The sequence below is a fragment of the Palaemon carinicauda genome, chromosome 6 (genome assembly GCF_036898095.1).
Source record: "Palaemon carinicauda isolate YSFRI2023 chromosome 6, ASM3689809v2, whole genome shotgun sequence".
Lineage (NCBI taxonomy): Eukaryota > Metazoa > Arthropoda > Malacostraca > Decapoda > Palaemonidae > Palaemon > Palaemon carinicauda.
Window position 1 is genome coordinate 5,391,487 of NC_090730.1, and position 15,647 is coordinate 5,407,133.

The window sequence follows — 15,647 nt, forward strand, 5'->3', positions numbered from 1 at the left end:
CGCATAATCGAGAATATTCTCTATGGGTATTCAATCCTGCCATTTTTTTAACTAAAGACTGGTTTTTTTATATTTTAGCAGATGAGGATAGAGAAAGAATTCACAAACGGGGAAAAGACAAGAACCTCCCTCCTCCACCACCACCTCCTACAGCTCCTCCAAAGAACTCTATATTCCATGGGCGTGAAGTCACTGTTCAGAAAGCAGCCTGCTCTTCAAAAATAGGTGCAATATCCTCTGGTTCCAGTGTTGCCTTAAGTAGCAGTCCTGGATTGCAAACTGTTCAACCTCAAAGTAGTTGCCACAGGTTGCCATCTGGGATACAAAAGACATCACATCCAGGATCACATTTACCAAATATTGTTGGGTCATCCTTTACCGGTGTAAGTATTGCTCCTCCATTACCTGTACCACCACCAAATTCAGCAGTGTCGAGTTCTGTGGCTCCTGGCATTGGTGGATTGCCGATCTCTGTAGCATTGTCTGCTGGACCTGGTCCCCCATCCCATCCATTACCGTCATCATCTTCTTCATCCTCTTCCTCATTGACATCTTCAACAGCGGATGTCCCTGGGCAAGTAATGTCTGTTCCTTGTGCTATTGCTCCATCTAGAGGAATTCCATCAGGTTCTTTGTCTGTTTCAACAAAATCTATATCAGGAGTGCAGTCCCTGGTTGGTGATGCAACTTCACGACAACATATACCTTCTGTTTCTAATTCTGGACAGATGAATAAGATTAATCTATCAACACCAGTACCGCTGCCCCCTTCTCCGAATTCTTCGTACTCTCTTGGACCTTATCCAAGAAATATGTATTCGAATTCACCCAGTGGAGCTCTCGCTCAAAATATGCCTCTCTATTCGCCAGTTAGATTGAGTGCTCCTCCTCCGCCACCACCACCACCTCCCCCACCCCCTCCTCCTCACCCATCCCTTAATACAGAGGGCAGTGGCTCCAGTTTGCGACAGGGTCTGATCGCTCCTGTTGCTGTAAGGCATCAACAAAACTCTCCTATTCATGGCACGCCACGGGGAGTAGCTCCGACTTTGGGGTATGGCAGTGGAGGGTATCCTGGGAAATTAGATTGCTCTGCCTCAGGTACCCGGGGGTCGTGATGGCAGGTGTTTTGTCCATTGGGGTCCAAATTTGTTGTTAGCAGGATGGGTGGAGTCTCGAGGAAAGGTGATGACTTAATGATAATGATCTCCTCCCAAGACTGTAGCATCATTGGCCTTGCTGTCCGTGCAAAATTTCAAGTCCTTGTGCGAATATTTGGTCTGTAGGTTAGGCCAGATGAAGTGTTTTTTGCTCTTGTTTACTGCATAATGTGTAGAGTGGCAGCTTTTCATAATGTGCTGCATTTTGCACCATGTCACAAAGCACTTTTTTTGTGGCCAGACCCCATATGAATATTGATGAAATGTTGATTGTTGGAAAGCTTTACATGTTTAGAATTATTTTGTTAATATGAACCATCCATGCCCTTCCATTCCTTTCTTTATATTTTATAGTTTTTATTTTGCTTATCCTCTCCCATCTTTTTGTTTTTTAAAAAGTACAAAATAATATTAGGTTTCTTCTCTTTGGAAAAGAAATGGGCTGCTGTTTAATCTTGCAATATAAAAGCAGCCCAGAACTGCCAGAGGAACTTGTGAGTGTGTGTGTGTTGTGCTTGTGTGAGTGAGACAATCATTTCGTACACTCCTTTGAAGAGTAATGAAAAAAGGAAAGTAGATTTCAGGTGTTATGATTGTATAATTATATAGTTATCATCATTATTCTTGTTGTTATTATTATGATAATAGTACTATTATAACTACTTTTTCTGTGTATATATAAAGCTCTTATGTACAAGAAGGTCTTACTACTTTTATCTTGACTGTTGGGTACAGATAGCTTTATTGTCAAAGGTGAAAGAAAGCTTTCCAGCATATTTCTCACTCAGGGCAAATTTTTATTAGTCTGGGATAACATTTTTTTGGATCATTACGTTAATCTTGTGAATGTCAAATTAGGAAAGTCAGAGGTTCCCCTTTCACTCTCAGTATGACGTGCTAGAACTCGATCGTGCTTCGAATATTTTGAAATATCATTCTTAGAGCTTACAGTTCTATTTGCAGTTCATGTGTTGCATATCCAGAGAACCCACATAAACAGATTTGGCTTTTTGTGTGATGGTCTCCCATTCATAATTTAATGGCAACATTCTGCCACGGTCATCTCCGTAGCCACAGCATCGATGCTGACAGGGACTCCATAACGCCAGCAGTTCTTGTTAACCACATTTCATGTGCAAAGTAGTTGAGAGTATTCGTAGGCAGATGTGCTATTATTTTCCATTAGAATTATGATCAGTATGGTCTCTCTATAGGGTGGTGTTCTGCAGATGGAGAGCAGTGGCACTTAGTCTAATCATGTAAAGGTGTAAAAAATGTATTATAAAGACTGCAATGGATATATTTTTCGGTTTCAAGCCCACGTTAGGCCTCTTTATAAGTTACAAGAATCTCTTCTATTGATAGTTATCGTGGTTTATGGCTTTTTGAGGATGTAACTTTGTTCTCTCATTCACACCAGCACTTGTTTTTATGTTGTGTGTACATAGATTGTTGGGAAGGAAGATATATATTTTATTTTTTCCTGTGTTCTTGCTTTTGTTTATATGGGATATTATGATGATCATCTTTATCGTCATTATTATTACTTTTTATTATTTCCATCTAGGAAATATTTAGTGATATCTTTTACATAAAATGTCCAATAGATGTTGTGAAAAATATGAAGGAAATGTACGAGTTTGTCTATATGTGTATATATATAGCATTTTGTGTAAGTGTGTATATAAATGTAATTTTGTTTGGATATATATATATATATATATATATATATATATATATATATATATATATATGAGGATATAGTTATATGTATAATAATGTGGATATATGTCAATATACACTGCTGATTATATGTATAGATACATATTCTTTTAATATATATATATATATATATATATATATATATATATATATATATATATATATATATATATATATATATATATTATATAATATATATCATATATCTCTACACAAAATTATATAACTATATACATACACATACACTAGTTTGTGCTCTCATATATACACATACTGTACATGCATATGAATATTATTTACACATACACTTTTATATTTATTTACTGTATGTATGTATATACTGTATATATAATATATATTTACACAAGTACTCTATTACATGCACACGCAGTTATATAGTGCACACGCACACTCGGTAGCAGACCTCAATTCATTGTGAAAACAGCATTAAAATATCCGCTAAATTTGGGCAATATAACCATATTATCTGTGCTTCTGACCATCGGACTTCCGTAGGAACAGACCGGCTGTGGTTCAGGTTCCCTTAGGGAGTGGCAGTATTAATGCTCTGCTGACTTCGAATTGTGTGTTTGCTCTTGTATACATGTATACATACAACAGTTAAACATGTCAACACTTCTTGACATGTATATATTTACATAAAACTACATATACATATATATATATATATATATATATATATATATATATATATATATATATATATATATATATATATATATATATATATATATATATATATATATATATAATGTATATGTATATACACTGTATGTACACACATATGATTATCATCTTTATTATTTTATTTTTCATTACCAATGATAGCGTGTTGTAGATTTGATGTTTATGATACACAAGTATGGTAGACTAAGCATACGGTATACAAGAAGTGTTCAATGTGGGAGTGAACTGAGCCTTGCACAGATATGTTGTTCATTTTTTTACTTTTTTCTCCTTTTTATTTACTTATCATAGTTGGTAGTAGCGCCGCGGAGCTCCCGTACCATTGGTGGTAAAAGAGTAGCTACTTAGAAGCGTAATCTATACCAAGACACTGTACCTGGCTCAACATGATCTGAGCAGGGACTCACAGCAACCCCACAGCACACAGTTGTAAAGGCTCATGTAAATTTAAGATCTATCTGTGTTTCAAATATCAACAGTATGTTGTATAATTATACAGCATTATTTTTGTGTACATATGCCTATGTCTTGTTGTACAAAGTATGGTAACATTATATGATTTGGATATGAATAAATCTTACCATGTCATCTAATTTGTGTTTGGTTTTCCCTGTCTGTATAGGTGTGAAATAAGGAAAGGCTATGGAAAGCAAAGTTGGCGTTTGTCAGTTTTGTTTCGTGGCAGAGATAAAACAGTGTGTAATGAGGAAACTTCAGGAATAATACCTTCTAAAGGTGATTTTACTACAAATGTTTAGCTCTTGAAATGGCGTTTGACCCAGTATCAAGTCACAGTTGGATGGGCGTACAAAGGAAGAAGGTATCAAAAGAGGCAAATTTAACCAGTAGATCAGAATCTGGTGTAAAATGTATCAAAAGAATTTGAGATAAATCTTGGTGTTTATCAAGGATCAGCAATGATCCCTTTAGCTTTTATTTATTACAGAAATGGAAGAATCTACTGTTGAATGCAGAAAAGGAGGTCCCTTGGAGCTGGTATTTGCAAAGGATGTAATCTTCACAGGTATTGGGAATATGTTGTGGAGGTGTTGAAAAGGTGGGAGATTGGAATAGAGAGGAAATGACTGATAACATTTAGCACAATTAAGCTCATGGTGACTAGAAAGGAAGTCGTACAATCAAGTAGCCTTTGTGGTTCTGGGAAAGCTCTGAGGGTGACTTCTACCATTTATGAGTTGTAAAAGATGTTATTGCAAGAGGTGATAGGATTTCAATGCATGCTTGGAGGTAAGGTCTTTCAAATGTTATTAATGGTTAGGTCTCAGCTGCAGTAGAAAATATTTGTAACCCTGGGTACAGAGAATTTTGAATTTTATTTTGGAAGCGTACAGAATTGGAGGGGCAGTAAAAAAAATGTCATAACCTGGATGAAATGGCGCTATGGTTTTCAGCCTCACTGTTAACCGAATGGCCTAAACTTATAAGTAATTACTATATTTGGCATTTTTATGATTTTTTGTCCATATGCCTTTTCCCCAATTAACCAGGAGATTTGAGCCTTCTGAAGATTTTTCAAGTTAATAGGGATCAGTTTGTGAGTTACTGACATAATTTTTGGAACCTTGCACTGGAAGTCTAGTGATGTAACAAAAATAATTTCTAGTAGGATTTCGATGTAAAATGTTATGGTAAGTATCTACTTTAGTTCCTAAGTAATATATGTGATTGGATCTTAAGACGTCTTGTGTTGCATGACTTATCTTCTATTTGCACTTTATAAGAAATTTTATCTTCAAAAGTTAAGTTACTGGTAGAATGTTGCTCAATTTAAAATTTTATGGAAATTTTTATCAAAGCTGAATTAATCTCTAGTGTTATGCCATTGTTTACAGTTTCTGCAGGATGGCTTTGTCTGAATTAACATTTATTAGTACTTGGTAGATCAAATAATTTTGTTATGTTCCAGGTAAGAAATTTTTTCTAAATGTTAGTTGGGTGAAAAAGCTTAATTTTGTAAATGATAGAATGAGCTGAAGCATTTTCTCGTGGTAAAATGTATTATTAGGGTTTAAATAGTAGGTATAAAAAACAGAATTTTTATAAAATTTATTTTTATATCTTCCTGATGTTCCTATTGGTTCTCTCAAAACTAGTCATATGCTGACGTCCAACTTAAAATTTAAATATTTCCCATTTTCTTTCCTTGTATGTCTACACTTCTAGGGAAGTATCAAATTAATCTGGGAATTGATGGTTAAAACCTTTGCATACTCTCAATTGAAACGAGTCTGCATCGTTAATTGGAATACAGTACAGTAGTAGGCATTATCCATAAAGATGGTTGCACTGTATGTATTATTAAGGTTCTTTACAAGCGCCACTTCAGCCTGTGGCTTGACCTACTTTTTAGTCTTCTACATACATACATATACCAAGGCACTTCCCCCAATTTGGGGGCTAGCCGACATCAACAAACGAAACAAAACAAAAAGGGGACCTCTACTCTCTACGTTCCTCCCAGCCTGACAAGGGACTCAACCGAGTTCAGCTGGTACTGCTAGGGTGCCACAGCCCACCCTCCCCCATTATCCACCACAGATGAAGCTTCAAAATGCTGAATCCCCTACTGCTGCTACCTCCGCGGTCATCTAAGGCACCGGAGGAAGCAGCAGGGCCTACCGGAACTGCGTCTTCTAGTTTACCTTTTCCTATTCATTCTTTCATCTTGCTAACCAATCTCTCTCAACTGCAATTACAGGACTTTCTCCCGAGTTACACTGAATTGTTTTCTTGGTCTCAACACTTGTCATTGTGTTCCAAGTTCTTATAGCCATCCGTCAAGGTTGTTTTTATTAAATAATCAGGCAACCTTTGGAAACATGTAGAGAAAATACTATTTTTCAATATTAAACTTACCCGATAATCATGTAGCTGTCAACTCCGTTGCCCGACAGAATTCTATGGAGGGATACGCCAGCTATCACAATACTAGAAGGGGGTGTACTTACCAGCGCCACCTGTGGCCAGGTACTCAAGTACTTCTTGTTGACACCTCCTCAATTATTCCTCTGTCGTGCTTCCGGCAAGACGTTCTGGGATACGCTTATGGTCTTCGAGTTTATTCACGGCTAATTGGTGAAGTATTCTCTCAGATTAACGGCTGTCGCTTTACTGGAAACCTTCTTATATTAGCTAGATAGCTTTTATATAGTCACTGATTAACGGTTAACGATTTTTGCTTGTTTTTGGAACCCCCTTTGGCTAACTCTTTGGATTCAAGATGTCTGACATTTCGCAAGCCCCCTCCCATAGACGATGTAGGTCTTGCAATAGGCGTATTCCGAAGGCCTCGGTAGATCCTCACACCGCTTGTTCTGACTGTAGGGACAGGCCCTGTCAGTTAGAAAATCGATGTGAGGAATGCGCCGGACTTTCGGAATTGGAATTTGTCCGTCTTTTGAAATATTCAACTAAGTTAGAGAGAGTTAGAGTTAGGAGGAGTTCTTCTCACTCTTCACTGTTTTCCTCACCTCATGATCCCCTACCTTTTCCTACCCCTGTAGTGGCTACCCCCGAACCTACTGTTTGCCCTCCGCCTGATATGTCTGTTGTTTTGCGTGCTATTCAGGCTTTAGGCGATAAAGTAGAGTCAGTGGTAAGTGACCATAAGTCTCTGATGGCCGAAGTTAAAGAACTGAAGGTCAAGAGTGCAGTGGGTGGAGTTAGTGCCAGTGCTGTGACGAGTGCTAGTGTCAGTGCAGTGCCAAGTGCTAGTGTTAGTGCCAGTGTGGTGCGTGAGGATTTTTCTGTGCGAGCCAGTCGTCCTCCCAGTCCGGGACCTCTTGCAAGCTCCCAAGCCCAGGGGAGAAGCAATGTCGAAGGGCATAAGGGTTCGGCAGGCCTTGTTAGGCGCACAGAATTATCCTCGGTGGTTGCGGGCGTGTCTTCCAAAGACCGTCACTCCCACCTGCAGACGATTGAGCCCGTCTTTATCTCGTCCGCTGATCAACTGTCAGGGAAGAAACGTTGGTCTCAGGTCTCGAGACCGCTTAAACGTAGAGTCCAGTCCGCGAGTGCTCAGCCAGGTTGCAGTCATTGGCTCAGCTCTGACTCGCCTCAGTCATCTGTCGACTGTACTCCGCCCAAGAGGAGTAAGGTTCTGCCACAACAGAGCTCGACTGTTAAGGCTTTACCTCAGTCTACTGTCGTTTCTGCCGATCCCAAGTGGACTCTGCTTAAGTCCATGCAAGCACAGCTTTCGGACTTGATGCGTGAGTGTCGGGCTGAGAGTGTTGCACCTCCGCCTCCGCCTACACTCCCTCCGCCTGCTCTCGCTCCGCCTGCGCTCGCCCCGCCTGCGCTCGCTCCGCCTGGTCGCAGCACCATCTGCCAGGCGTACGATGTTGAGCCACATTCTGAGTTCGCTGTTCCTAGTGGTGTTCAGCCTCAGCCTTCTTTAAGGCAACCTTTACTTTGGGATCAGGAGGATTATTCCACTCTTCCTCCGCCTCCCCTTGCTGCTCCACCAGTGGTGCAACTCTCGGTTGAGGTACAACAACCTCTCCCGTCCATGAGTCAGTCTCCTCAGCTCTCGCTGCAGCGAGCTCAACCCTCCTCAAGGCAAGCTCCTCTACACCCTGGACTTGCGCCTCAGGAGCCTCAGCTTGCGAGAACTTTACCTTGTTCTGCGCAGCCTCAACCTCATCATGCTCCGCTCATATCACAGGAACAGGAACTTGCTACTCCGCCTCCGTCCACCGCTCAGCAAGCGCAATCCTTGGGTTCAACCTCTCATGCTAGGAGTCAACCTCCTCCACCCATGCGCCTTCCTTCTGCTTCTTCTGTTGTTCAGCCTTTGCAGTCTGAGCCTCAGGTTTTCCCTCAACAGTTACTTGAAGAGGAAACCACTGTGATTGTTCCTACCCGTTCTGACTCTGCGGTTCAGCATTCTTGTCCCATCTCTTCGCTACACTCTGGTGATGAGGTGTCGGATGATGAGGAGGCACACCTGGATCCCTCATCAGACGTGGACGAATCCAAGCTTTCTCCACAGTCTATTGATTTTCGTAAGGTCTTGGCTCTACTCAGGGAGATTTACCCAGACCACTTTGTCTCTGCTATTCCCCGCTCTCCGCCATCTGAGTTTTCGCTGGGCTTTCGCTGGGCGTACAACAAGCTAAGTCCACCTATACTAAGCTTGTCCTAGCTAGATCCTCTAAGAGGGCTTTAAGGATCTTAGGGGAGTGGCTGCAGTCTAAACAACACCTTGGCAAGACTTCCTTCATGTTCCCTCCAACGAAGCTCACTTCGAAAGCGAGCGTTTGGTATGCCACAGGGGAAGCACCAGGCTTGGGAGTACCTGCCTCTGCCCAGGCTGACTTCTCAAGTCTGGTAGACTCGCCTCGGAGAACTGCTATGAGACGCTCGAAGGTTTGTTGGACCTTCTCAGACCTGGATCACTTATTGAAAGGGATGTTTAGAGCATTTGAAATGTTCAACTTTCTCGACTGGTGCCTGGGGGCCCTCAGCAAGAAAACCTCTCCTGCGGACAAAGATTCGGCCATGCTATTAATGTCCTGCATGGATAAGGCCATTAGAGATGGATCGGGTGAGCTAGCGCCGATGTTTGTATCAGGGGTGTTGAAGAAAAGGGAACAACTGTGTACCTTCCTTTCCGCCAGCATTACACCTTGCCAACGGTCACAACTCCTTTTTGCTCCGCTCTCGAAGTTCCTCTTTCCCGAAGAGCTAGTTAAGGACTTGTCTGCTGCCCTGATACAAAAGGATACGCACGATCTTGTAGCCTCATCGGCTCGTAAGTCTAAGGTTGCTACCTCAGTCCCCAAGACTTATCGCTCCCCAGTGGCTGATACCCCTGCTACGAGGTTCATACCGCCCTTTCGTGGTAGAGCCCCCAGCCGAGGAAGCTCCCGTCCAGACTCTCATAGGAGCAAGTCTAGGAAAGGATCCAGGACATCTAAAGGAAAAAACTGACTCTCCGCATCTCCAGACAACAGTAGGAGCCAGACTCAAGATCTTCTGGCGAGCCTGGGAAAAGAGAGGTGCAGACGCCCAGTCTGTCAGTTGGCTGAGGAACGGTTACAGGATTCCATTCTGCCTCAAACCACCTCTGACCACATCTCCCATCAACCTCTCTCCCAACTACAAAGAAGAGGACAAGAGGCTAGCATTGCACCAGGAGGTGTCGCTTCTTGTGCAGAAGAAGGCAGTGGTTATAGTCCGGGACCATCAATCCCCGGGCTTCTACAACCGTCTCTTTCTTGTGGCCAAGAAGACAGGAGGTTGGAGACCGGTGCTGGACGTCAGCGCTCTCAACGAGTATGTCACCAAGCAGACGTTCACGATGGAGACGACCAAGTCGGTCTTAGCAGCGGTCAGACAGGAGGACTGGATGGTCTCGTTGGACTTGAAAGATGCATACTTTCACGTTCCTATTCATCCAGACTCCCAACCTTTCCTGAGATTCGTTTTCGGAAAGGTTGTCTATCAATTCCAAGCCCTGTGTTTTGGCCTAAGCACAGCTCCTATGGTCTTTACTCATCTGATGAGGAATGTAGCAAAATTCCTACACTTGTCGAACATCAGAGCCTCCCTCTACCTAGACGACTGGCTGTTGAGAGCCTCCACGAGTCGTCGTTGTCTGGAGAATCTCAATTGGACTTTAGACTTAATCAGAGACCTAGGTCTATTAGTCAATATAGAGAAGTCTCAACTCATTCCCTCCCAATCCATTGTGTACCTGGGAATGGAGATTCGGAGTCAGGATTTTCGGGCTTTTCCATCGGCCCCCAGGATAAGCCAAGCCCTAGAGTGCATCATGAGCATGCTGAAGAGGAGCAGTTGCTCAGTGAGACAGTGGATGAGTCTCACAGGGACCCTCTCATCACTGGCCCCGTTTGTCGAGCTAGGGAGACTCCACCTCCGCCCTCTTCAATTCCATCTTGCAGCTCATTGGGACAAGGGTTCGACTCTCGAAGCAGTCTCTATCCCTATCAACCAAGAGATGAAGACCACTCTCCTGTGGTGGAAGCACAACCTCCTTCTCAAGGAGGGTCTATCATTGGCCATTCAGACCCCCAATCTTCATCTCTTCTCAGATGCATCGGACTCGGGCTGGGGTGCAACCTTGGACGGACGGGAATGCTCGGGAACGTGGAACGAGGAACAAGGACTACTCCACATCAACTGCAAGGAGCTGCTAGCAGTTCATCTAGCCCTGTTGAACTTCAAGTCCCTCCTGCTAGGCAAAGTGGTGGAGGTGAACTCAGACAATACCACAGCCTTGGCTTACATCTCCAAGCAAGGAGGGACCCATTCGAGGAGCCTATACGAGATCGCAAGGGACCTCCTCATTTGGTCAAGAGGTCTAAACCTCACTCTGGTCACGAGGTTCATTCAGGGCGATATGAACGTCTCAGCAGATCGCCTAAGCAGAAGGAATCAGGTCATTCCCACGGAATGGACCCTCCACAAGAGTGTGTGCAACAGACTTTGGACCTTGTGGGGTCAACCTACCATAGAGCTGTTTGCCACCTCCATAACCAAGAGACTTCCGCTGTATTGTTCCCCTGTTCCAGACCCTGCAGCAGTTCATGTGGATGCTTTTCTACTGAACTGGTCCCATCTCGACCTGTACGCATTCCCTCCGTTCAAGATAATAAACAAAGTTCTGCAGAAATTCGTCTCGCACGAAGGGACACGGCTGACGCTGGTTGCTCCCCTTTGGCCTGAGAGAGAATGGTTCACAGAGGTACTTCAATGGCTAGTCGACTTCCCCAGGACTCTACCTCTAAGAGTGGACTTTCTACGTCAACCTCACGTAGACAGGTTGCACCCAAACCTCCACGCTCTTCGGCTGACTGCCTTCAGACTGTCGAAAGATTCGCTAGAGCTAGAGGCTTTTCGAAGGAGGCAGCCAGTGCGATTGCCAGAGCAAGAAGGGTTTCCACTCGTAGAGTCTACCAGTCTAAGTGGGAGGTCTTCCGAAGCTGGTGTAGAGCCAATTCAATATCCTCTACCAATACCTCTGTGACCCAAATAGCTGACTTCCTTATACATCTTAGGAATGAGAGATCCCTTTCAGCACCTACGATTAAAGGATATAGGAGTATGTTGGCTTCAGTTCTCCGCCACAGAGGTTTGGACCTGTCTTCCAACAAGGACCTTCAAGACATTCTTAAGTCTTTTGAGACGTCTAAAGAACGTCGTCTTTCCACTCCAGGCTGGAATCTAGACGTAGTCTTAAGGTTCCTTATGTCATCTAGGTTCGAACCTCTCCAGTCAGCTTCCTTCAAGGACCTTACCCTCAAGACTCTTTTTCTCGTTTGCCTTGCAACAGCTAAGAGAGTCAGTGAGGTTCATGCCTTCAGGAAGAACATTGGTTTCACAACCGAATCTGCAACATGTTCTTTTCAGCTTGGATTCCTAGCAAAGAACGAGCTTCCTTCACGTCCTTGGCCTAGATCGTTCGAAATACCTAGCCTCTCCAACATGGTAGGTAACGAACTAGAGAGAGTTCTTTGCCCTGTCAGAGCTCTCAAATATTATCTTAAGAGGTCTAAACCTATTCGAGGACAGTCAGAAGCCTTATGGTGTGCCATCAAGAAACCCTCGAGACCCATGTCCAAGAATGGGCTTTCGTATTATATAAGGCTTCTGATCAGAGAAGCACATTCTCACTTAAAGGAGGAAGACCTTGCATTGCTGAAGGTAAGGACCCACGAAGTAAGAGCCGTAGCTACTTCGATGGCCTTTAATAAAAACCGTTCTCTGCAGAGCATAATGGATGCAACCTATTGGAGGAGCAAGTCAGTGTTTGCATCATTTTATCTGAAAGATGTCCAGTCTCTTTACGAGAACTGCTACACCCTGGGACCATTCGTAGCAGCGAGTGCAGTAGTAGGTGAGGGCTCAGCCACTACATTCCCTTAATCCCATAACCTTTTTTTAACCTTTCTCTTGAATACTTTTATTGTTGTTTTTATGGTTGTTACGGTAGGCTAAGAAGCCTTCCGCATCCTTGGATTTGGCGGGTGGTCTATTCATTCTTGAGAAGCGCCTGGGTTAAAGGTTTGGTAGAGGTCCTTTAGTAGGGGTTGCAACCCCATGTACTTTGGCACCTTTGGGTTGATTCAGCCTCCAAGAGGAACGCTGCGCTCAGTAAGGAAGACGAACTTTAAATAAGAGGCAGAGTAACGGTTCTATTCGACTTCCTTACCAGGTACTTATTATTTCATTGTTATTTGAGATAACTGTTATATGAAATATGGGATACTTAGCTATCCTTTAATCTTGTACACTGGTTTTCACCCACCTCCCTGGGTGTGAATCAGCTACATGATTATCGGGTAAGTTTAATATTGAAAAATGTTATTTTTATTGATAAAATAAATTTTTGAATATACTTACCCGATAATCATGATTTAATCGACCCTCCCTTCCTCCCCAGAGAGAACCAGTGGACCGAGGAATAATTGAGGAGGTGTCAACAAGAAGTACTTGAGTACCTGGCCACAGGTGGCGCTGGTAAGTACACCCCCTTCTAGTATTGTGATAGCTGGCGTATCCCTCCATAGAATTCTGTCGGGCAACGGAGTTGACAGCTACATGATTATCGGGTAAGTATATTCAAAAATTTATTTTATTAATAAAAATAACATGTTGAGCAATTTTGTAAATTATTGCCACATTTAAATTAATTTCTTTTGATTAGTTATTTTCTTTTAGTGTCAAGTTTCTTAATGCTAATTATTGTACTGTATATGTTATTGTAAATTTTAATTTTGATTTTCACTTTATTCACATTGAATGAATTTTGTTTTTAGTAGTAACACTGTTCTGTAGGATTTTTTTAGTTAGTTACCCTTGAAAAATCTAGTTTCACCATTTAATCGTCATATAAATTTGAATGGACTTCTATTTCATACTCAAATTGAAATACTCTTTGAAGGTTGAACATTTTCCATCTCATTCCATTATCCTCATTTCTGCAATAAGGGGTTCTTTTCATATCTGATCTCTTTGTGTTCACTCTCCGAGTGTTATCTGTTTGTCTCTAGACAGCTGTTATAGATAGGTACCTTGCATAAGCTTACTTAGCTTTTTCAGTTTGACACTCTTCTACCTAAGTATACTCACTTCACCTTATTTTTATTGTAGATGCTTCTCTTATGCTCATGATCTGTAATTGCACCTTCATTTTTTGTTTTTTCCTACTTGTAGACTTCCTTTTTGTTTTGTGAAGACACTTGTGATGTGGAGTTCCCAGACCACAGCTCTGGTTGCAACCAGCCTAAACCACAATCACCCAGCCTGTTGTTCACTCCCTGGACCCAGCAGTGGGTTTCAGCATCCCTGGGACGAGATGGATGCGTGTGCCTTACCTCAGTTTTGATTGATTAGAGGTCTTCAGTAGGATTTTAACTGCACCAAACTTCCAGGTAACCCTAGTGGTACCAAAGGGCCCCACATGGAGTGGTAGAGTCCCTCCTTGTGTAAGAGCCTCGAGAACTATCCCTGAGGCCACACCTGTGTTAGCCCCACTTGCAAAGATATCACAACCCACTGCCATCTTTCTTTTCACGAGTGGAGACTATCTAGTTCCTCCTTGGTAAAGCAGGGTTTTCAAGAACTGCTGGAATACCTTGGAAAATCATCCACAGAAACAAACAAAATAGACACAGTCTTCTTTGCATGTTATCGAGGGAAGGACATCGTTCCAGTCTCAGTGTTTGTAATAGTGGACTTCCTGATCTTTCTTTGAACAGACAAACAATTGTCAGTGCCAGAAGTCCCTGGGTAGTGTTATGCTAAGGTCAGACTTGAAGGACTTGATCTCGGGGCCTCCAGGGAGATCTCCCTACACCTGAGGAGATTCTAACAATCATGTCCACCAAGTCAGGTACGTTTTCTGGAATGTGACATCAGGAATGTTCTGGAACTTATCATGAAGGCTTCCCTTTTTAACAATTTTAGGCAGTGACCTAATCCACAAGGCAGTTTTTTCCCTAACATCGGCCTAAAATGTTTGTGATCCGTGGTATCTCTTACCAGATCTCACATGGAGGGAGATGGCATTCAAGTTAGTGCCGTAATTTGTGGCAACGAATCTGAACGCCGCTGTCCGGGATGAACAGTTTGAGTCTTTCTCCATCTCCCTGTGGACAACATCTGTTGAGCCAGAAGGTCGTCTTTGTAGCCCCTTCAGGAAGTACTGTACCTGAAATGGATGGCAAGCTGGTGATCAACCGTTCAAAACTTGGGGGGGTATGGTATGATAAAGGAAAAGATATGTAGGAACACCATCTCATTTTGGCTACAGGAAATGATCAGGAGGACGTAAGAAAGTAGGGATGATGGGACCCCTACTGCTTTTAAAGCTACGAACTGTGAGGATGTGGTCGATAATGGTTTTCAAGATGAATATAATGGTAAAACAGATGCTGAAGACGGGAGTATGGAGGAGATAATTGACCTCTCAGCCCATTACCTTCAGGAGTTTACATATAAGTCTCTAGACACCACCTTGAGGCCAGTTGTAACTGCCAAACAAGTGATTTAGTTCCTTGACAAGATTGCATCTGAATCTGGGCAAAGTTTGAAAGTGTGTAAATGGCAAATGCATGTCATTCCCCCCACCCCCTTTCCATCCATGTATTAATGAGATATGGTCTTTCATTCTAGCAAGAAGCAGCATATGAGGTGAGCACTATGGAAAAATATTGGTGCAGGGTACATGAAACGTGAAGAGTGAGGTTAGACCTAACAAATCCAGCTACTTTAATTTAGCTTGGAAACATGACACCTTCCAAAAACCCACTTTTCAGGGGGTAGCCTATGCAGAGCTACATCTAGTTCTCGCCTTCCTGTAAAGACGGAGAATAGATGTTGGGATAGTGGGCTAGGCTTAGACCCCCCCCCCCTCCCCTATTTGCGAGAGTTCGTATTTAAAGGACTAGAGTTAGTATTCGTGTCAAAACAAATTGCAAATTCTAGTAATTTGTATCCTAACTATACACATCACAAGTCCTTTCAAGGTTTACTTCCCACCTCACCACCCCACAAACTAATTCTAGG

The 15,647-nt window shown here is 42.7% G+C and overlaps 1 protein-coding gene across 5 annotated transcripts in view; it reads left to right on the forward strand.

Annotated features, from left to right (window-relative positions):
• upSET overlaps nt 1–2,861 on the forward strand; it is a 64,785-nt gene extending 61,924 nt beyond the window's left edge. For 4 of the 5 annotated variants that reach the window (XM_068374918.1, XM_068374916.1, XM_068374921.1 and 1 more), the window contains exon 16: nt 79–2,861. In XM_068374918.1, coding sequence (XP_068231019.1) covers nt 79–1,118 — 1,040 coding nt within the window. In that variant the 3' untranslated portion in view covers nt 1,119–2,861. The remainder of the gene's footprint in view (nt 1–78) is intronic. The other variant, XM_068374919.1, reaches the window with a different exon arrangement.
• The last annotated feature ends 12,786 nt before the right edge of the window (nt 2,862–15,647 follow it).